This window comes from Leuresthes tenuis, unplaced genomic scaffold (assembly GCF_036924035.1).
Source record: "Leuresthes tenuis unplaced genomic scaffold, fLeuTen1.0.hap1 SCAF_10, whole genome shotgun sequence".
NCBI lineage: Eukaryota > Metazoa > Chordata > Actinopteri > Atheriniformes > Atherinopsidae > Leuresthes > Leuresthes tenuis.
Genome location: NW_027325364.1, coordinates 11,330,900 through 11,353,100, shown reverse-complemented (window position 1 = coordinate 11,353,100; position 22,201 = coordinate 11,330,900). Strand labels below are relative to the sequence as shown.

General features: G+C 42.0%; 1 protein-coding gene across 2 annotated transcripts; it reads left to right on the top strand.

Moving 5' to 3' along the window:
- Positions 1–1,084: 1,084 nt before the first annotated feature.
- atp1a3b (ATPase Na+/K+ transporting subunit alpha 3b) lies at positions 1,085–21,280 on the top strand. 2 transcript variants are annotated; one of them, XM_072393955.1, is made up of 23 exons: positions 1,085–1,287; positions 1,421–1,516; positions 11,642–11,719; positions 12,303–12,362; positions 12,557–12,760; positions 12,977–13,090; positions 13,562–13,696; positions 13,996–14,113; positions 14,334–14,602; positions 14,860–15,058; positions 15,304–15,548; positions 15,660–15,852; positions 16,360–16,535; positions 16,620–16,756; positions 16,861–17,011; positions 17,484–17,652; positions 17,922–18,076; positions 18,171–18,294; positions 18,498–18,643; positions 18,748–18,878; positions 19,058–19,159; positions 19,249–19,340; positions 19,769–21,280. In XM_072393955.1, the coding sequence occupies exons 2-23, from the start codon at positions 1,511–1,513 to the stop codon at positions 19,795–19,797; spliced, it is 3,033 nt and encodes a 1,010-aa protein (XP_072250056.1). In that variant the 5' UTR covers positions 1,085–1,287; positions 1,421–1,510; the 3' UTR covers positions 19,798–21,280. The 2 variants fall into 2 exon arrangements, with proteins under 2 accessions (XP_072250056.1, XP_072250055.1); XM_072393954.1 differs by having other exon boundaries at positions 11,603–11,719.
- Positions 21,281–22,201: the final 921 nt, after the last annotated feature.

Here is a 22,201-nt window from a genome sequence, read left to right as displayed (position 1 = left end):
CTCCAATGCCAGCCTTCTCTCGTCGTTGAATATTCTCTGTTTGTCTCTGTCACGCTTCATGTCTTTGAACACTTTGGCACTGCTACAGAAGCTCACACAATCTGTCCACCGGTGACTTTTTCTGTCCTTGTGTCTTATTCTCTCTATCCACACCTGTCTCCGCCCTTAACTGGCTGCAGGCCCCCCTTTGTCCAAGTGTTTTAAAAAAAAAAAAAGCAACCTGATTTACTAGACTAGCTCACTGCTCTGTCATTGTGCAGCACCCATCAATTCCACATGTTACAGCAGAAAACAGTTTTTACAACTGTGCTCATAAATGTCATGAAAAGTCAAGGTTGAGAAAATAATTATAGTTCTGAAACAAGACAGTCCTGATTCCTTATTTGCTTTTTTCCTAAGGCACAGACACTTCACCTCCATACCAACTAAAATGCTGACTCTGCATTGTCAAACCTGTACACTTGCTGATATAAGCAGTCAGGTTTCAGGCAGATGTCTGTAGCCGGCCCTGATGTGCACTGATACACTAATGACAGAACTGTGACTCTGCCTTCATCCTAAATCTTTCATCTGCATCTCTTTGTCATGCAAACTGTTGATGTATTATTATGTCTGCGCACCTAGGCCCGATGCTGAAGTGAAATATGGAGGTGCACACATGCTCGTGATAGGACAAACATGACTAATGAGACATCCAGGGGTGGTTTCCACATGCAATCGTCTAAGGCACAAAAAGCTACTGTTTTAATGTTACATAAATACATTGCATCAAAAGCAAACACAACCACCATGACTAGAATCTAACCTTGTGCGTCCATTTATACAAAATTCCAGCCTAGAGACTCGCAATGCTGCTGGCTGCAAGCCTCGGAATTCTGCAGTAAAGCAGGAGGAGCAGTATTGGTTTGCTATTGGTTCGCTTGCAGACTCGGATAGCCCCAACTGGTCAGCGATCCCAACACTGATGAGACGCTCAGAGCTGTGATTGGCCATCTGTGCCGGTGGTAGGCGGGCCTATTGCGCATCTCCATTCGCTCATTCGCTTCTTCTTCTGGCGGAGGGGTGCTGCTAGAAGAGCGGAGTACTGCGGCAGCCAGCAGAGCCGCGGAGGAGGATCAAGTAGTGGAGCAGTAGCAGTGCGGCTCGTTAATTTCACCGGTCTTTCACCGCAAGTATCAGAGAGCAAAGGACGGAAACGGCTTCTCGCGTGATGCTCCGCTTGAGACCGCAACATTTCATTTGAAAGACGTGTCACAGGGAGGACAGTGTAGCCTGACCTTTTTGAAGGTTTGAGAAATTGTTCATTTAAACCCAAGAAAATATATTTTGCCAGATCTATTGCCTTGATAACTTCTCTCACGCCCTATTTTTAATTAAAGCGACTCAAAACAACTGAGCATATCTTCTTCTGTTTTTCAAGGCGAGGCATTTTGATATAGGCTAATTCAACGTGAGGGGCTGACACCTCTCAAGCCGTGCATCACCTGAGGAGAAGAGTGACTGCGCCAACATGGGGGTAAGACCGACGATTTCCAACTTTTTAACGGCGTTGTAGCCTACCTGAAGTGGCCTGACTAGTGAGATGTAGTCCGATATCTCGCTCCTATGAGCAACGGTTCTAACACAGCCGTGATGTCATTTTTTTCCTATGAGGAAATGCTGTGTGTCTGAATGACATTGACTCTAATGCGGAACTGTGTTTTACCCCGCTCTCACAGACTGCGACAAACTGATGTAGCAGAAGCTCCTGGCAGAGATAGAAAGCTGCGACTTTTATGCTTCATCTTACTTTCATCTTACTCGAACCTGCATTTTACTTGCAGTGGATATCCGCTCATATAATTTGCACCGATTCCTTTGAGGAGATGTTAATTTAAGACTGATACCAAACTGTGAGACGTATACTTGTCACAGTTTAGTGTGTAGAGTGGGTCTGTGGGTTTTAGAGGTTATCAGTGTGCCGTGTATTTTAAGTGTCTGATAGGCCTCACTTTGACTGTAACCTTGCCAGCCGCAGTAGGCCTAATCGGTTTATTCCTCCAGAGTGCTCTTGTGTTTAAGCGAGGGAGGGGGGCACGTGTTATCTTCCCCCATTACTAACCTCTATTTTAATAACTGTCTTTTGGTACATTTGAGGTGCATGGTTATACCATACGACGTTCTCTGTGATGAATGAGCTCATTTTGTGACTCCCCTCCATCACCATTTTACCGTCCACCCAAATCCCCTCCTCTCCTGCTTCCAGCTGGCTCTGCTCTGTTTACGGTCCTTTTGGTGCCACACATAAGAAACATCTGGCGATAAGATGGGACGACGCTCACCCTGATGCGTCCTTATACAGTGGTCGCTATCAGCTGAGCAGCCTCGGCATCCTCATTGACCTGTGCGTCATAATGCGGTTACCAGGAATAAGCGCCTCACCAGCTTATTTCCCCTTTAATTTGTGACATAACAGGGACTCGATAATCGCCAGCAATAAACACATTTACACACACTACAGATTAAAGGAACGAATAATCCTGTAATATACACTAGGAACACGACGATACAGTATGTTCTCTAAGTTTGTCACTATGACTTTGGTGAGTTCTCATCTCCTGGGCGCATCCATTAAACCATTAAACGCATCTCATCTGTTTCCGGTTACAAGGTTAAACTTATTAGACATGTAAATGAATCAGTGGAGCCTGGTGGAAAAATACAAGATGAGCGGCAAAGGGAGAACGCCGGTTTGAGCTATTGCGCAATTTCGGCTCCATCACTGTCCTGCGACACGAGTTGTAATTTTAAATCTCCGGCATCGGCGTGTCCTCTGCATGATGCAGTGGCATGACGCCGCAGTCAGAAAACAATGCCCTGCCGTGAAATATCCACAGCTGTAGAGGCATTGTAAGCCATCGTAGAGACACGAGCCGATGTTGCCCCTGCAACATCGCGGAGACCTTCAAGATGAAGGATTCAGGGGAAATAGACCCATCCGTCCGTACAAGGTCTTCATTTGCATGTGGAAGCAACCGGCAGCATTAGAGGGCACTGCGTCAAACGAGATAGAGTACAAAAAGTGCTTACGCATGTACCGCCGCTGTGTGGAAGTTTGGTCAGGCAGAGCGATGGAGAGGGAAACGTTGAATGGAACTAGAGTAATTTCGGAAAATAAAAGAGGCTGGAATTGCAGAAAACAATAATCTGAGGATGCGATGCTCTGTGGTAATCTGTTTTTATCGCGTTCGGGCGCTGAGGTGACCCATAGCGGGATAAAGGATGGATAGAAAGATGAAGGGATGGAGTCCTGAATCGACGTTTACCAGGAGGTGTTTTTTTATTAGGTGTACGTTTGCATAACAATCATTTTGTCGTTTTTATCAAGCATTTAGCACTGGCGCACTGTGCGATGACACTGCCAGCTGTCCTTTCCCAAGGCCGCAGGGGGCATCGCTTGCGACGTGCCTTCTGCGTCAAACTGGGGGCGGGGCTTCTCGTGTGGAAATTCCCTGTAAACAGCTGTGATAGGTTGGCACCAGGAGTCACGCAGAACGGACCAGGTTAAAAGACAGCAGTAATGCTACAGATAAACGTTTGAACATGTGTCAAGGGAAGACGTTATCAGACATGAACATAGGTATTTTAAATATAGGGTAGCATCCCTGAGTAAAGAGCGCCACTCACACACACACACCTTCACCTTCTCATCTTGCACGCTGCCCTTCTTTCTGCATTGATGCAGATATACCTGACAGTGACTGAAACTGATGAGTCTGTGGGGGGAAATGTAAAGTGAGATGTGGATCCAGGGCTGCACAGGTCCATCGACTGCTGCTTTTCACCTTTAGAAACGTGACACAGATGAGGCGGGGAGGGGAGGCGGGGGGGCTGCTGAAGAGGGACAGACAGAGAAAGGGCAGATAAGTAGTGTGCAGGTGTAGTGATAGAAAAAAAAGACGGATTTAAAGTGAGGGAAGCTGCGCATAGGGGTGAGGCCTGCTCAAATGTATATCCTGTTACGGGATAATGACCTGAGGCTCACATTACTGTGGCTCATGTTTCCTCTTGCTGCAGCTTGTGGGATTGGTTATCAAGGGGACGGGATACATATGGGGCAGGGAGAGGAGATATGAGCATGGATGGGTGATCATTAACGGACATTTATGACAGAGGGGTTAGTGTGGTGGTGGAGGGGTTGGATGACCAGTGATAGAATAAAAATTACCATTCTGTAGTTGCATTAAGGGTTTATTAGAAGGTCATAATGGCCGATGATCAGGGGTGTGGCTGAGAGAGCAGCTCTTGTTAGCATCAAGTCCTCTGTAAGACTTTGACTAGACTCAAACTAATTAACTCGTGATGTAATGGTCTCTAGGACAGCATATGCTTTTACACTGGCAGTAATGAGATGTACGCAGCGATAGAGAAGACAGTAGATGTTGTTACTGAAGGTAATCCTGGAGTTGTGTGGTCGCTGCAGAGGCCCAGCCCTCAGTTTGGTGCAGAATGCTGCACATCCCTCCTCACTGCACCTGCTGCTTGATTCTGATAGGCTGCACTGTGCCGTGACTGATCTGTCTACATATCGCAGGAACTAGAAGAAAAACATGTTCATAGAGGAATTCTTCACCTACCTGCACTTGATGACCTGTCTTTTTAGCTATGTGGGCCCAGGAGTCAATTAAGGTCAACATGGTGACCTTTTACAGCGCTCCTCTATTGTTCCCTTAAAGCCATGTGACAACTGCTGATCAATAGATTGGTAATGAGTTCAATTTATTTTGTTGGAATACTACTGAAGCACAGGGTCCAGCTTGCTTTCATGCCTCAGTGAGAAACCTGCAGTTAGCCTTTTTTGCGAACATTAAACTAACAAGAGCAGACCTCAGCTGTAAGCTCAGTAGCAGCTTGTGCAGTGCTGATAGAATGTAAAGGTCAGTGCTGTCTACTTTATACATTACTTTAAAACAAGATTATTGTAAACTCAGTGATTCATACGGCCAATAGTTTCCAACTTAACGTGCTGACGGTCTCCCATAAAGAGAGCAGTTCAGGAGGGTTAGGTTGCCTGACAACAGCTGCATGACTAATGCAGGATGTTGTCCTGGAGATATATATGTGTGTGTGCCTGCGAGAAAATCAAAGCACAAAGTGTTACACGAGGCACCCACAATGAACAAAGGTTTTTTTTTTGCTTAATTTATTTTGTATTTTGTTCCATTTAATGTTGCCATTATGCCACAGCATTCTTATATTAGTTTCATTATTAACAGTAATTGGTAGACGATTCCCTTAATTTTCCTGTTCAATCTGACACACTGAATTTTACAGATCACGACTTGGAGCTAAAAAGAGATGAATGCTGTGAAATGGATATGCAAATAGGTATCTTTTTTATGCGTGCAAGTGATTAAACATCTGCATATCTCTGTGTGACCACCTGCTTGCCACACAGCCTTAAGTTACCCTCTTTCACGCTGTGGCGAGGTGCCCTGTTCTCTACAGGCACCAAGAAAATCCAGATTTACAGTGCTAATCAGGCCACACTCACTCATTCACACACCAAGGCATATTAACTACAGTAGAAGTCCTTCACGGTACCTATTACTATGCAGTGTTTGTTTAAAGTCACACAGATACACAGTTATCTCTGCTGGGTGAACAGATGACGACGGTACAGACAGATGGGACGGAGTAAAAAAGTAGGGGGGAGGGGTTATCACTTAAGTTGGTATTTTCAGTTAGGTCCATGTTTCTTTCTTTTGTTTATTTAATCTTTTGAACAAGCACAATGCAGATGATTTGAAAGCTTAAGAGAATTAATCTCTCTTTGTGTTTGCGTGGTTAGAGATAAAGATATTTTTTCACTTCTCGTAATCGGACGCTGTCTTTTTTTGTTACAAATTCATCTGTTATGTATACAATTCCATGAAATCAGTCTGGAACATGTACTTGTGTATGCAGTGATTCATTCTTATGCCTCTCAATAGAAAGACTGTTGTAGCTTCTGCCTGAGAGATTTTATGTTATCTTTTCCCCTCTTCTTCATGTCTGATACCTGCAATCTTCTGCTTTTGATGTCAGTTAAAATGACAATCCAAGAAGCCTTTGCATTCCTCTGAAGGCTGAGATTACAGATTTTCATGCATGTATGCATTTGGTTTGTCTGGGTATAGCAGTGACAGAAGAGAAGCAGAAGCATACAGTAGTGGGCTAATCCAGTGTAATAATCGGACTTGCTAATCCCACCAGCCATGTCCCTTGGTCCCCAGCCTGAGCCCCCTACTTTGGCCCAGAGCCCTTCATCCTGCTGCAAGAAACAGCAGATGGCCCAATGACCTTGCAAGGTTACACACACATGAAAAAATGGCTACAATAACAAACACACACTCCACGGTCACAGCATACTTTAATTACTGGTAAAATGTATTTTAGAATAGAAGCTGTGTTGATGTCTTTTTCTCTAGTTTTCTTTGTTTTTTAGTTTTTTCTTCATCAACTGTTGCTTTGTAGGTAATTTTTCTCTTACTAGATTATTCATAGAGAGGAAACGGGCAACAAAGTATGGAGGGCATGGAGGATATCTCTGTTTCAATTAAATGAGTCTCAAGGATACGCTGGTAACATAGACATTTATGATTAACGTAACTCTGACAGACACCCCAACAGGCATTTACAGTGAAAACAATATGCATACTCACTCATATAATTAACAGCCCTGACACTTCCCTTAGTAGTGCCCATCTTCTGATGATGATGATGATACTTTGTTGTCAGAGAAGTCTGACATTTTTCTTGCATGACCGCAGCACAGGTCACAAATGTATGTGTTTGGTGTAACATAACAGCATACATTTGATTTTTGATTAAGCTTCATATTTTAGGATTAACTGTTGCACGTATTAGTGCTTCAGTCAAATCCTATATCTTCATTTTATTTCCTTATTTAGAACATTGTTAGAATAAGAGATAATGTCACTGGTCAGCCTTTATATGTTTTTGGTTGATTCGTTCAGTTTCTAAGCTTTGGGCTTGTGACCAAGGCTGGAATTCAGAGCTTGACTATTTTATTGTTTGGTACCTGCAGCGTTGTGAGTAACACCATGATGTGGTATGACATGTCAGTGCAGCAGGGCTGACAAGATTTTTCTAACATGAGGCTGTAAAAAGAGGAAGCACTAATTCATACGCAGGTATGACAAATTCACTGATTGTTTCGGAGGGATAATTATGAAAAAAAAGCTGAACCCGGTTTTTTACCACCTAAACCACTTCCTTTTATGAGTTTCACATAAAGAGAGACAGAAATTCCCACCAGAAGCATTCTGGCATTTGTACATACATGCACAGCAGTTTCTGTTCTGCTGTAAAGTTCCGTTTGCATTTAGTTGAAGAGGAAGATGAAAAAAAACAACTTTGATTTGCGTGCCTGGACCTGAGGTCCTTAACATACTTGACACGATTGTTAATCTCTTAGGTGCCACTCCTAAACAGAGCATGGCTCCCTCATGTGAACAAAATTCCAGATACTTCACTTCATTTTACTGCCATATGTCATGTGTGTCATAGTTCAAGTTCAAAATAAGAACTTTAGTCATATAACTTATAAAACTGACACATAAGGGGACTTTAAACAAGCTCTTTCCCTCTCAGGCTTTTCTGATTGCACATTTTAAATGTCTTATTTTTGGTGTCTTATCGTGTAATTGTACCATGTGTCTGTTTCATTCACCCCATATCTTCCTCCCTCTCTCTGCCGCAATGCGTGTAGTTGCTGCTCACACAGACTGTAGCCAATACAGTGACTCACCTCTGCTCACACAGACATTAACACACTCGAACACAAACCAATTCCTTGAATCAATTGTGCCAAACAGCCGTGAACGTAGTGTCCAGTTACAGATGCATCAATTATTCCTCATCCTGGATCACATCAGGGGATCCTCACAGTACTGGACCATTACTGAGCTTGCTCACCATGCCAGTGGCCATGATGGTCACCATGGTAACTTGCCCTCCTAACACACTCACTTATCCGCGTTGTTCACATGTGGGTAATTTGCAAGGTTAGTTTTGTTAGTTGAAGCAGGCCTGCAGAAGAATTTATGATTAGGTTAAACACATAAAACGTTGGCTTCACCAAATTATTGATTTTAATGAGCCAAAATGTCCCTGGATTTGGGTGATTACACTATGTAATCTATGAAGGAGCATAAGATTTTTTCATTTCCTAATGATGTCAGAGATAAGTCTGTCCATCACTATGGTATTCTGTTTGCTTGTAAGAGAGTGAGTGTCTGTAATTCCAGCCAGAAGTCTCTGTTTCCTTTCTCAGGACAGATGGGACTCATTGAATTACCCAAAGACGTGTGAGACAGCTGGATACCCTCACAGGCACACACGCGCAGAACATGTTGGATTGTGTATGCGCTGAATATGGACATAATGAGACATATTTGTTGACAGAATTGAAAAGGGATGTGAGTTTTTTAACCATATCTGACAAAAAGTGTTACAATTAGGTGCAAGGAAGATATTTTATCAGGCGTTGGCAGTCTGCTCCTTCTGTTATTAATGACTGAGTGGCAACAACACTGTTATAAACAAACCCAAAATAGGTATGCAATTAACATACTCAACCTACTGTAAACTGACTAGGATAGGCTGGCAACTTCCCCTATTTCTGTGAGTCATGCTGATAATACTCACTCATTCATATCTGCGAATGAACACACACTCAAAGGCGCACATACACACACCTGGAATGAAAATATGATCTATTATCATTAGATAATGACTAACTGAGTGGTATCACTGTGGGTCAAATGACTGCTGGTCAATATCTAATTGGACGCCTGAGAGAAGAATGAAAACACCTCCTCACCTCTCTTACTCCTTCTCTAATCCTTTCTCCACCTGCCTTTCTGTCTCAGTTTGTCTGTCTTCACATCTCACCTCCCACTGATGTCTGCCTTTCCGTGTACCCGATCTTGTCTGTCATCCGCCCCCGTCACATTCATCTCTCCACGTCTTTACTTTTCACCACTCTCCTCTTTGTTTGCCACTCATCTCCACCTCCACACCAACCATTTCTATTGTCTGAGCCTATGTATTTGTGTGTGCTTGTGTAAAAAATAAAGAAATAGATTGTTGCTTGCTCATTTGAACTATATATCATCACTTTAATCATGTATATTCTCACAGGAGCAGGTGCACAGATGAGCTCACAATGCTCTTGAAATAAGTGTTTGCGGTGTTCAGTAAATGTCTGAAAAAGTAGCCACAATAACCACCGTAAAATGCTGCAAATCTATCCTCGCACACACAGCTGCCAGTCGACCATCATTGAAACTGAGTTGGCAGATTCATTTTGAGTAGAACTCTGCATCTTGCGCAACACCTTTGATCTTAAACAGAGATATAAAGACATTTTTCTCACATGAGTAATACATAACTTATATTACACATGCACACAAGTGTGTGCCAACACTCACCCACACAACCCCTTTGTATTTTTAGACCCACATGCACACACACCAAGGGTCTGTCTCATAGGAGATCAGCAGCAGTACTTTTCCACTGCATCGGTCTCTCCTCAATGCAGCATCTACCTCACCAGGCCTGCCTGATCTTGCTGCAGCAAAAGATTTGCTCACCTGCTCTTTTGTTGGAGGTTTGTTTGCATATTAGTGCGTATGTATTTGCTGTCAGGTCAAATTTCACCCTATCGCTGATGTGCCACTCTCTTTCCGACAAGCTCAAACAAATGGTTTTATTGTTTCATTTAAGCTCAGAGGGGGTCGTCGAGCAACCAGCGCTCCACAGTTAAGTGACAGTTGTCAAGAATATATAGGAAACCAGAAAGACAGGTCTTTGTAACGGCAGACAAATTCAGAAACAGGATTTTCACAAGAGATTTGCGTAACAGTACAGTTACCACTCAAATGGGAAATGCAGCGGCAAAATTTATCTTTGTAAGGCACTGCAGGTGTGTATGTTTTGGTGTGGTTTGGATAGGTGTGTCTGTCAACTCATGAGGAGAACTTGGGATCTTACTCCCTCACAGGTCCATTTGTAAATATATCAGTTAGATCTGGACAAACGACGGCGTCCTTTTTAAATAAACACACTTTTAAAGTCTATATTAAAAAACAAACCAGTTTCTTCTGTTGCACTTCAGATCTACATGATCAGATTTGCACAAGTCAGTCAAGTAGAAGTTAGCTGCGGTTTTGTTGGTAAATGTTACTACCTGGCTGTACCACTAGAGGGTGCTCCAGTAAATTCAGAGCAGTGCCTCAAATGGAAGATATAAATAATATTTTAAACTTAGATATCAAAGATGATTGCACTTATTGATTGTAAGTTGATAAGTATCGACTTTTCTGTCTAAGTCAGATCAAATCACATGTCAGTCACATCTGCTGGACTTTCCTACATGTACTCCATCAAATTTGAGTCAGCAGTGTATTGGTCTACATTTCTTTTATGACCAGGTTGTTAAGATCCTGTCTGCTGGGATCTTGTTACACCTCCGGGGGTCATCAGTGTCTCTCCAAGTGACCCCTGACCTTTGATGAGGCACATTTGTATTGATGTGGCCCAACGGTCGTGCTGCTCTCCTGCCGGACGGCAGGCCAGAGTTGCAGTTATAGACCCAGGAGCACTAGAATGTGCAGTGCTGGAGAAAATTGGGGTTATTATTAGGCCACTCATGCCAAGTTTAATAGTATAAGCCAATTTCTAAGGGGACGGTTACAGTAAGAAAGGTACATGGAACAACAACTCTGAAGGAAAGCAGGCCGAAGGGTACAAAGACATTTTGATGTGTCTGCGTAAACATATGGTTTAATTCTTTGTAATTTTGTCATCAAAGTGTCCCTCATGTCTCTGTTCTAATATTATAGAACATACTAGAATCCAGGAAGGAACCCTTTGAAGGGTGTATAAACGCAGTCCTCCTGTCCTGTCTCTCTCTGATGTTCTTCATGCTTGCCGCTTGATAACTGAATGAAAACGAACAGGAAGTGATTAGTTTAAACCTGCAAGTTAAACCATTTGCACTCAATTATGTTTTGATGTGTCCATCGGGGTGTGTGCACGTTGGAGTGAGTTGTTTGATCAGTGGAGATCAGATGAGTCTGGCAGAACAGATGGCCAGTGTAGGCTTTGATCCGTCACAACAGTGGACTTGTATTGTCGTAGCAGTTTATTCAAGCCAAACAGAGCTACCAGAGTAGAGCCTTTTCTTATCATATCTTCAACACTTCCTGTCATAACAATGTTTTATGTTAATGTTTGCTACTGAATACCTTCCTCATAAACAGAGAATAACTGGTGTTTCTAACTTCTGAGAAATGCTACCTACCTCACATGGCCACTTCACAAGGCTACAACGTGATTCACTTTGTAGTGAAACAGAGAAAGAGACTTAATTAAATTCCACTGGCTTTATATCTGATAAAGTCTGTGTAAATACAGGCAAGGCAGCCAACTGAACAAGAATGGAAATATAGTGCATATTTACAAACCCAGACAACTGCTAAGATTAAACTCAACGGCACACAGGCTGCTATCTCTAGTCAGAGGGCATGTATAAAACATGTGTGTGTGTCTGTAGTATGGGCGGTCAGACAGTTACCGCGTTGCCACCACACAGGACAAAGATGACCGATCCCCCAAGAAGAAGAAGGGGGGGAACAAGGACATGGATGACCTGAAGAAGGAAGTGCCCATTGTAAGTAAAATCTTCTTTGATCTCTTGTGAAAATGAATGTTGTTATAAAGTATGTTTGAGGACCTTAAACCCTGTTAATCAAAGGCTGATTATTTTACATGTACAGTTTCCTTTTTTTTCTTATGCCATCCACACATTTTAGGATGTGAAAAAAAATCTTTTTTAACACCCCCCCCTGCAGGAAATAAAAAAAAAAAGATTTTTTCTTTTGCCAGAAAAGGAGCGTCTTCCTAATACAGGTCAAAATAATGTATTTTTGCCTGTAAGTGGAGCTGAATTGTTAACAGGTCATGAGTTTAATCCCACATTTCAGCGCAAGAAACAGACACCAGGGCCGCCATACCTGGCTGCCCTAATACTCTAATCTCTCAGGTGAACTGCATGCATGTAGTTGATTTATAACTACTTGGTTTTACTCTAAGTTAGATACTTTGAAAATGCAAGATATTTAAATTCTTTGCATTTTTAAAAAAATATTTATATATATCTATAATATTGTGTGAAAAAATTTGGACTTCAGATTATTAATTTATGGGGAATATTTTTGTTTTGTTCGTCTGTTTTTTTTGTTGGTTTTCTATAGACTGAACATAAGATGTCTGTTGAGGAAGTGTGCAGGAAATTCCAGACTGACATCGTCCAGGTGAGTTTTTTTCAGTGTGCCACAAGGTGGCACCAGTTTACTTCTACTGGTTTGGTAGAGTTTTGACAATGCAGCACAACAGACCACTAAACCACAAAGTCATACTCGAGAAATATGAGAATATTCACAAGTTTAAACAAATGTCCTTCGCCTTTGCATCAGTGCAAACTTTTCCTCCTTACTCTTCCCTCCAGGGATTGACCAATGCCAAGGCAGCAGAGTTTTTGCTTAGGGATGGTCCTAATGCTCTCACCCCTCCTCCTACCACCCCGGAGTGGGTCAAGTTCTGTCGCCAGCTGTTTGGTGGATTCTCCGTCCTGCTGTGGCTTGGCGCCATTCTCTGCTTTTTGGCCTATGCCATCCAAGCAGCCACTGAGGACGAACCTGCAGGCGACAATGTGAGCAATGCACACTTACACACGCAATCTGTCACACAGAATTTCCAGAAACATATTCACATCTGGTCCATCTACACCTCATTAACACATCCGTCACACGTAGGCCTCTGAAGTATTGTATAAATAACACCCTGGCAAATTAATTTCAGCGTCACACACTATGCCTGCCCTCTGTCCACACTCACATATGTCTTCTTCTGTCTATCCTCCCTGCAGCTGTACCTCGGTATCGTGCTCACGGCTGTCGTCATCATCACCGGTTGCTTCTCGTACTTCCAAGAGGCCAAGAGCTCCAAAATCATGGAGTCTTTTAAGAACATGGTGCCTCAGGTAAACCTTATTTTAATTTCCTCTGTCACTCTCAGAACAGAAGTGTACAGCCGTTAAAGTTCAAATCTACAGGATTTTTAGATGCATGTGGCAGACACCAAAATGTGATTCAAGGTTTAAGATTACAATGAAAAGAGAAACACTTACGACCTGTTTTCATCTATCTTTGATATGAAAATACGCACTTCAGATACAGTACCATTTAATGTCTCAGTCAAAGTTTGCAACAAGATATTGCACTGTTGTGATGATCGCCTCTGTTACCGTCTGTTTTACTTTCAAATGTTTAAAATATTATAATAAATACATATTTATAACTTAGATTTTTTTTTTATTAAACTAGATATACTAAAACTTTTCAGCAGGAAGATCTTCTCACATCTTTCCCGTCTCCTGTAATTGTCTTTGTGCTGTCTTTTAAAAAAAATGTATGTGTGCTTGCTCTCTAACCACACTGATGTGTCCTCGCAGCAAGCGCTCGTGATCCGTGAGGGTGAGAAGGTGCAGCTCAACGCTGAAGAAGTGGTGGCCGGAGATCTGATTGAAGTAAAAGGAGGAGACAGGATCCCTGCTGACATCAGGGTGGTTTCAGCTCATGGCTGCAAGGTACACACACATACACGAATGCCACATTCAATCTACTGTGAAAGTGGAAAGCTGTAACTGCATCGGGTAAAAACAAACAGCTACCTCCAGGATTGCCTTGTTGGTTTTACTGTTTTTCCATTTCTGAAAATGAGCTAAAAAGCTTTTATTAGATCAAGAATACCAAAATAAATATTCTGTCTTTACTGTGTAAGCTGTCTTTTGGAGAAATTATGCAAAATACAGAATCAAAGGTTAAGAAACAATACCCATATTATGAGGTTGGATTTCTTAGTTTTACTTTCTGTGTTGTCCATCAGGTGGATAACTCCTCCTTGACAGGAGAATCTGAACCTCAGAGCAGGTCACCTGACTGTACCCATGACAACCCCTTGGAGACCCGAAACATTGGTTTCTTCTCCACCAACTGTGTGGAAGGTATTGTCACCATGGCAGTTGCATTGTGTGCTATTATTAACTTGTCTGCCCCTTGTTGAGATTCAAAGCCATCAAACTTAATGAAGGGATAGAGTTGATATTTGACTTATACTTTGTTTTTAGACAGAAGAGACTTCTATCTCATAAAGAAAAAGAAAGACAGAAATATATCACATAACCTCTGATTTTCAAGATATCCCATTTTTCTTTTTCTTACCAGGCACAGCACGTGGTATTGTCATCTACACTGGAGACCGCACAGTCATGGGTCGCATTGCCACTCTGGCTTCTGGCCTGGACACCGGAAAAACACCCATTGCAAAGGAGATCGAGCACTTCATCCACATCATCACAGGTGTGGCCGTCTTTCTGGGTGTGACGTTTTTCATCTTGGCCATCATCCTGGGCTACTCCTGGCTGGAGGCCGTCATCTTCCTTATTGGCATCATTGTGGCTAACGTGCCTGAGGGGCTGCTGGCCACAGTCACTGTAAGTGGAACAGTGATTCGGAATTAGGTTCTTTCTGTTAGCTTAGTGTTATTATTATTATTTTCATGTGGTTATATAACTTTTACTGAATCTTCTTTTTGTTTGCAGATTTTTTTATGTCAGTTGTTATAAACAATAAAATCAGATTTCTTATTTGATTTATTTAATTTCTTGTTAAGCATGGAGAGACAACTTTTCCTCTGTTGCTGATAAATGCAATAAACATTGACATAAACCTCATAAACGTGTGTCTGCAGGTATGTCTGACTCTGACTGCCAAGCGTATGGCTAAGAAGAACTGCCTGGTAAAGAACTTAGAGGCTGTGGAAACGCTGGGCTCCACCTCCACCATCTGCTCTGACAAGACAGGCACCCTGACCCAGAACAGGATGACTGTGGCCCACATGTGGTTTGACAACCAGATCCATGAAGCTGACACCACTGAGGATCAGTCAGGTTAGTGAGGAAAGGGCATACTGCACACGCACTGCTGATCTCTGAAAGATCTTACAGTTGTAAGAGGATGGGAAACCAGGTAGCTCAATTGGTTGAGCAGACGCTCCAGGCTTGAGGCTCCAATAAAAGGCCCCTCGTGCTAAAATTGATTTAAGATAAAAATAAAAAAAATTGTAAGAGGATACAATGATTACAAGAAAAGCATCTCAGTTGATTACACTGGCAGTTTTTATCCCTTTCTCCAGGTGCTTCTTTCGACAAGAGCTCACTGACATGGCAGAATCTCTCTCGCATCGCTGCTCTGTGCAACCGTGCACAGTTCAAAGCAGGACAAGATTCCATAGCCATCCTGAAAAGAGATGTTGCTGGCGATGCCTCAGAGTCGGCCCTGCTCAAATGTATCGAGCTGTCCTGCGGCTCAGTCAGGGCAATGAGAGACAGGAATAAGAAAGTGGCTGAGATCCCCTTTAACTCCACCAACAAATACCAGGTTAGTAATGGTTTGATGGAACTGTGAGCAGACATCTATTGTTGCATGCACAATTGATATCAATACATTTTATGCAGCATCTTAACTATAATCTCTGTTCTCCTCTTGCAGTTGTCCGTGCACGAGACAGAGGATCCCAATGACAACCGCTACCTGCTGGTCATGAAGGGAGCCCCTGAGAGGATCCTTGAGCGCTGTTCAACCATTATGCTGCAGGGCAAGGAGCAACCTATGGATGAAGAGTTGAAGGAGGCTTTCAACAATGCTTACATGGAGCTGGGAGGTCTTGGAGAGAGAGTACTGGGTAAGAATGGATAGAGATAAAAGTGAGAGGGAAAGGCATGAAACATGACCATTAGTTACAAAGAGAGAAAACAGGGATTTAATTAACACACATATCATTTGAAAATATAAGTCATCATACCGTAATGAAATTTCATTCAGTTTTACAAAACATGATTAGCTTGTTAGACTCGTACCTTTTGCCCTGCTGCTCCTGTTTCCAATAAGAATAATAGAAATGTCAACTTTTCAAGAGCAATTAAAGTGCATCAGCAATTAAAAAGCACCTACCATATTGTTAAGGAGTTTTTAAAATGGTCTAGAGGAAGAAGATTCTTCTCAACCTAAAGAAAAAATGTGTGAAAATCACAATCAAACCAAAGTTTGCTTCACACTTCCAGTTTCACTAAGATGTGTTGACTTGTTGAAACAAAAATCAGTTTTTCTGAATGATATCGGAAGTAATTTGAGAAGCAAATATGTGGTCAGAAAATGTGCAAATTAAGTCACATATTGCCTCTTTCTCCAGGTTTCTGCCACTTGCTCCTGCCAGAGGACCAGTATCCCAAAGGCTTTGCCTTTGACACAGATGATGTTAACTTTCAGACAGACAACCTTTGCTTTGTTGGCCTCATGTCCATGATTGACCCTCCTCGAGCAGCTGTCCCTGATGCTGTTGGAAAATGCCGATCTGCTGGTATCAAGGTGAGCTTTTTCTGCCTGACACAAAAGCATTTTATCACCTAGTTTTTAAAGGCAGATAAGAAGTAAACTTTGTTGTTTTTGTAGGTCATTATGGTCACTGGTGATCATCCAATCACAGCCAAGGCCATTGCCAAGGGAGTGGGCATCATTTCCGAGGGCAACGAGACAGTTGAGGACATTGCAGCTCGTCTTAACATACCCGTCAGCCAGGTCAACCCCAGGTGTGGAATGATAACAGAGAAATGTGCACTAAAAAAAGAACAGCTTTTTAATACGCCTGCAAGTCACGGGATACACTTTTAAGTTTTTAAACTTCTATATTCAGGGATGCCAAAGCCTGTGTGATTCATGGAACAGACCTGAAGGATCTATCTCAGGATCAGATGGACGACATCCTGAGGAATCATACAGAGATTGTGTTTGCCAGGACATCCCCCCAGCAGAAACTCATCATTGTAGAGGGATGCCAGCGACAGGTTCGAACATTGATATAATTTTGATAAATAGCCTTGAAAGGAATATGGCGCTTAATACAACCGGCCTGTAGAGGCATGATATACTTTCACAACAGCAGGTGGCACTGGTTATCCACCGAATGGAGACCCAGATACACTGTGTGAGATGGTTCAAATGCATTTGAAATATCAAAAGACTTTGGTTTAATTTAACAAATAAACAAAAAATAATTAAATGAGAATATGTTTTGCTTTTGTTAAAATGTGACTTTTCTATCTAATGTGAAAAATATCAGGCTATTGAATTTTTATTTTTATTTTTACTTGATACTTTTTTGGATTTAGAATATGCATATGAGCTCTGGAATCCATTGTTTCAGATGGCAAAATCAAGATAGCCTTACTAATTGTTGAATGGATATGTTTAACAAATAGATCTCTTTTAATGTAGTAATCTTGCTGTTGGGCCTTACCCTTCTTTCATCTCTCCCAGGGTGCCATTGTAGCTGTGACAGGTGATGGTGTGAATGACTCTCCTGCACTGAAAAAGGCTGACATTGGTGTTGCCATGGGAATCTCAGGCTCCGATGTGTCCAAACAGGCTGCAGACATGATCTTATTGGATGACAACTTTGCCTCTATTGTTACTGGAGTGGAAGAAGGTGAGAAGACCTAAAGGACAGAACTGGGAGACTGAGAACATTTGAATGAAATAAGAGTTCATGTAATAATATATTTATATATAATTTATATCTAATATTTATAATGAGACAAAGAGGATGGAAATCAGATTTAAGAAAGAACGAGCAATAAAGGGCAGTTTTTTCCCTTGAAGATTAAATCAAACATATTACAGCACTGGAGCTCAGGCTCATCCACTCTGTGTGGTTTCAGAGGTCCAACAGAATCTTTTTTTGTTTTTCCCCTTTAGGTCGCTTGATCTTTGATAACCTGAAGAAATCCATTGCCTACACCTTGACCAGCAACATCCCAGAGATCACCCCCTTCCTGTTCTTCATCATAGTCAACATCCCTCTGCCTCTGGGAACAATCACTATCCTGTGTATTGACTTGGGAACTGACATGGTAAAGCGGCCGATCAAACTCACTCTGATAGCACAAATAAAGCTTTGTGCAGCTATAGCTTATTAAAAGTTCACATTTCCTCCTCTTACCCCAGGTTCCAGCCATCTCTCTGGCTTATGAAGCAGCTGAGAGCGACATCATGAAGCGTCAACCCAGGAACCCATTCAGGGACAAGCTGGTGAATGAGAGGCTTATCAGCATTGCTTATGGACAAATTGGTACGTTGGGACCATTGATCCAGGCCTTCCGTAGTTTTGATCTTGATTTCTTAAGATCAACTTTATCCCCCTTTGTTGCTCACAACCAAACACAATAGCTACATTCTCTTTAGACATTTCTGCAATGTTTTGGGTAACATCAGGTTGAAGAAGTTTTAAAACTTATAAATCTGCAACTTATCTCTGTGTATGTGTGTCTTTAGGTATGATCCAGGCTCTGGGAGGTTTCTTCGCTTACTTTGTCATCTTGGCTGAAAATGGATTCCTGCCTAGTCATCTGGTGGGCATTAGGCTCAACTGGGATGACCGCTCTCTCAATGACCTGGAAGACAGTTATGGACAGCAATGGGTAAGTGTGAAGTTTTCTGTGCTCTGTTTAAGTGTACTTTAGTGTTTGTCTTCAGGTTTAGTCACTTGGTTTTACATTCTTTTTATTATCTCCTTCCTCCCCAGACATATGAACAAAGGAAGATTGTGGAGTTTACATGTCACACAGCCTTCTTTGTCAGTATTGTAGTGGTACAGTGGGCTGATGTCATCATCTGCAAGACCAGGCGTAACTCTGTGTTCCAGCAGGGCATGAAGTGAGTGCCACAATTACAGTGTGACACCTATATGCTTGTATTTCTCATTTCAGTCTCTAGAACCTATTGTGGCATCGAAATGCTCTTCTTTTATCGATAATGAAATAAACAAGATCTAGTTTATTCTGTCAGATACCTAAATTTGTCTTCTTCAACATTTGTTGTGTTTCTTAACCCAGGAACAAGATCTTGATCTTCGGCCTGTTTGAAGAGACAGCCCTGGCTGCTTTTCTGTCCTACTGCCCGGGCATGGATGTGGCACTCAGGATGTACCCACTAAAGTGAGTGTCATTGCCACACGTAACATAGTTACACATGTTAAAACAAGTTGTCTGTTTACTTTAATCTGTTTTCATTGTCTTGTCCACAGGCCTACCTGGTGGTTTTGTGCATTTCCCTATAGTTTTCTCATCTTTGTTTATGATGAAATACGAAAACTTCTCATCCGCCGGAACCCTGGGGGTGAGTGGTTTTTATTTTTCTGTTCTTGTAGACAAGAGTTTCTTAAAAGTGCATGTAAAGGTGCAGTGCTCTTTCTTTTTCTACAGTCTGTGTGATACTCTATATTGACCCACTGCAAGTTTTCTTTATTAACAGTAACGCTATTCTCATTATTTGATAACCATTTCCCCAGCTAATTACTTTGTAAACTCGTACTGACAATAGAAGATTGCATATTTCTGTTTCTGTATTGATTAAACAAACAAGATAATATTCATTAGAGAGCTTCAGAAGTGCAGCAGTACATATTAGTAGTTTCAATTCCTTTGTCTGACTCTGCAGGAATAAAAAATAAGTATATTTCTCAAAATACTGAAAAGGCTTTGACTTAACTGAAAGGACTTGAATTAACTGTGAACTCTGTTTGTTTTTTTTCATTTGCACTCCAGGTTGGGTGGAAAAGGAGACCTACTATTGATCAGTGGAGCACCTTTGCTCGAGCCCCTAACATCTTCCACTCATTTCTCCCCCATCACTCCATCCTTGGCAAGACACATCTTCAGATACCCCTCCCCTTTAAAGACAAAAACCGCTTTGAAGCAATTTTCATCACAACTGCCCCAAAGATTAAAAACAGCAAAAGCACCTTTACAACTTTGTACACTGAACTGCCCCCTCTCCCCCCATCTCCTATGATACTCTTTGCATGTGTTCTCTCACTGCTGTGTACTTAAACCAATATATCTACGAAACGGCAGCTGCATATTGTGTATGTAGATTCGAATGAGCTAAAGATACAAAGGGAGTGTCTATGCTCTGCAAAAAAGGGCCATCCAGCTCCTTCTCCTCCCTGCTCTCCTCCCGTTGTCTTTGTGTACCTTTGTTTCCCTCTGCCTTCCCTCCTTGCCAACCCATTGCTTGTCCTCAAATCACACACAGATAAAGATCACACAGTGTGATCCCACCGCCGACACCACTTCGACTGCCACCTCTCGCCTGTGTCTCCTCTCTGCAGAGGACCAACAGAGTGGTCATCTCTCTGACGTTCTCACTGCGTCCATTTTCCCTCTCTTCTGTTCTCGACAGCCACAGTGTTGTTGTTTTTTAAAATGTGGGGTGGGATGGGGAAGCGTTTTTTTCGATGACTTTATTTGTCTTTTTTATTTCTGATCTGGGAGAGAAGGCGTGTGAGAGCTGCTTTTCCTCATTTAGGCTTAACAAAGCACACCCCATGGCGTCCTCTCCCTCTCCCTGTCTCTCACACCCCTCCTCTCCCTTCCCTCCTGCCCCATTTGTCTCTGTTTGTGTGCACAGTGTGAACCATTGTCCTTGTTAATAACTATTACAGTACATCCACTCTCCCCCAAGTTGGTAAAGACAACTCAATCTTTCTGTGTGCTCTAGGAAATCTATATAATTCTATACTGAATTTAAATGAAACAATAAAAAAACATGCTGAAAAACAATGCAAGAGAGACATTCATGAAGACCATCAACAATATTGGTGATTAAAAAAAGTGAGGATATCTGTCTCTCTTTTTGTATTTAATTTGGTTTCAGTTATTTTTTGCTGGTTTCTCAGGAGGCTACTCTTCAGTGTAACAGCAAAGCAGGGTTTCAGGTTGTGTTTATACCAAAAGGCTTCAGGTTCCTGTCACTGCATGTGTGCAGGTATGACGTGGTGAAGTGTGCTGTGATGTGGTGAGTGGTGACGAGTCCGTGTGCCTGAGGTCTAATGCCCGATCGGATCCATGTCCGGTCCCGATATTGATCAGTCCGACCCAGGTCTGTGTGCGTGTATGTGTTGGAAACCAGTGAAGGGCCAGTGGTCTCAGCTGTATCCACCTCAAATGGCTGAAAGGGTTGAGATTGAAGAAGAAAAAAAAACACAACTATTAGAAAATGTGTGTGTCTAATAAATGAAACCAACACCAATAAAACATCTAGAACATTTAATACAACCTAGACCTGTCTGTGTGTCTTTCTTCATTTTTTTCAAGTTTCAGGATTAGCTTTTCTCTTGTTTTTAATCCCATCTTATACTTTATGCTTTTCTTGTCCTGACTTGAATGTAGTTTAAAAGTACATTGGGAAGATTATTACTCATCAATGATGGATGCACACAATAAGACAATCTAATGCAATACGCTACTAGTTAAAACTGTAAAACTCCCAACAACAAAAAAAAATGCTTGTAATACTCATCATCACCAATAGAAGGATATTTGAAGTGCTCGTTTGTCTTTCGTATCAGTCTGCAGTCACGGACATATTTTAATCTCACTGCCTCCATTTTTCTACTTCCTATGGCAAAGCCTTTTATAAAGAATACTCGCAGCAAGCCTCATACATTCTCTAACACAAGTTTTTAAATATCAGGTTATTGATATACAACAGCATAAACCTTCCATTTGTGCTGCAAACCTTGTGGCCATGGTTGTAACAGTGAGGTGTTGTATAAAACAGCAGAAATGACTGAGCAGCAATTTGAGGACGAGATGCCACCTAGTGTTGTGAGTATATGTGCACTCCAACCTGCAAACTGCATCAGCTGCCATGGGGGATGAGTTGGCAGCAGCCCAGGGTAATGCACCAAAACCACCTTGTATGCAGTATATGTCAGCCTTGCCTGACATCGATATAAATGAGTTCCAGGTTGAGAATGACAGACAGTACGACAGACTTGCAAAAGGAGCAGTCTTCTACTATGTCCCAGAAGTCATTGAGTTTCTATTAAAATAAAACATGAGACATGACATGTTTAAGATGGAGCAATAACTTTGTTATATCCCTGCAAACAAAGCTGTATATATCTCTCACTTTTAGAGAGCAGACTGTAATTGTGCCACCTCTCAGGGGTCATCTCTTTTAAATTAACTTCT

Bases quoted from the DNA above. Each gene is read 5' to 3' on its own strand.
- atp1a3b (XM_072393954.1), top strand. The intron at 13,091-13,561 runs GTAAACCTTATT...GTGTCCTCGCAG, and splicing joins TTAAGAACATGGTGCCTCAG to CAAGCGCTCGTGATCCGTGA. The intron at 14,114-14,333 runs GTATTGTCACCA...TTTTCTTACCAG, and splicing joins CTCCACCAACTGTGTGGAAG to GCACAGCACGTGGTATTGTC.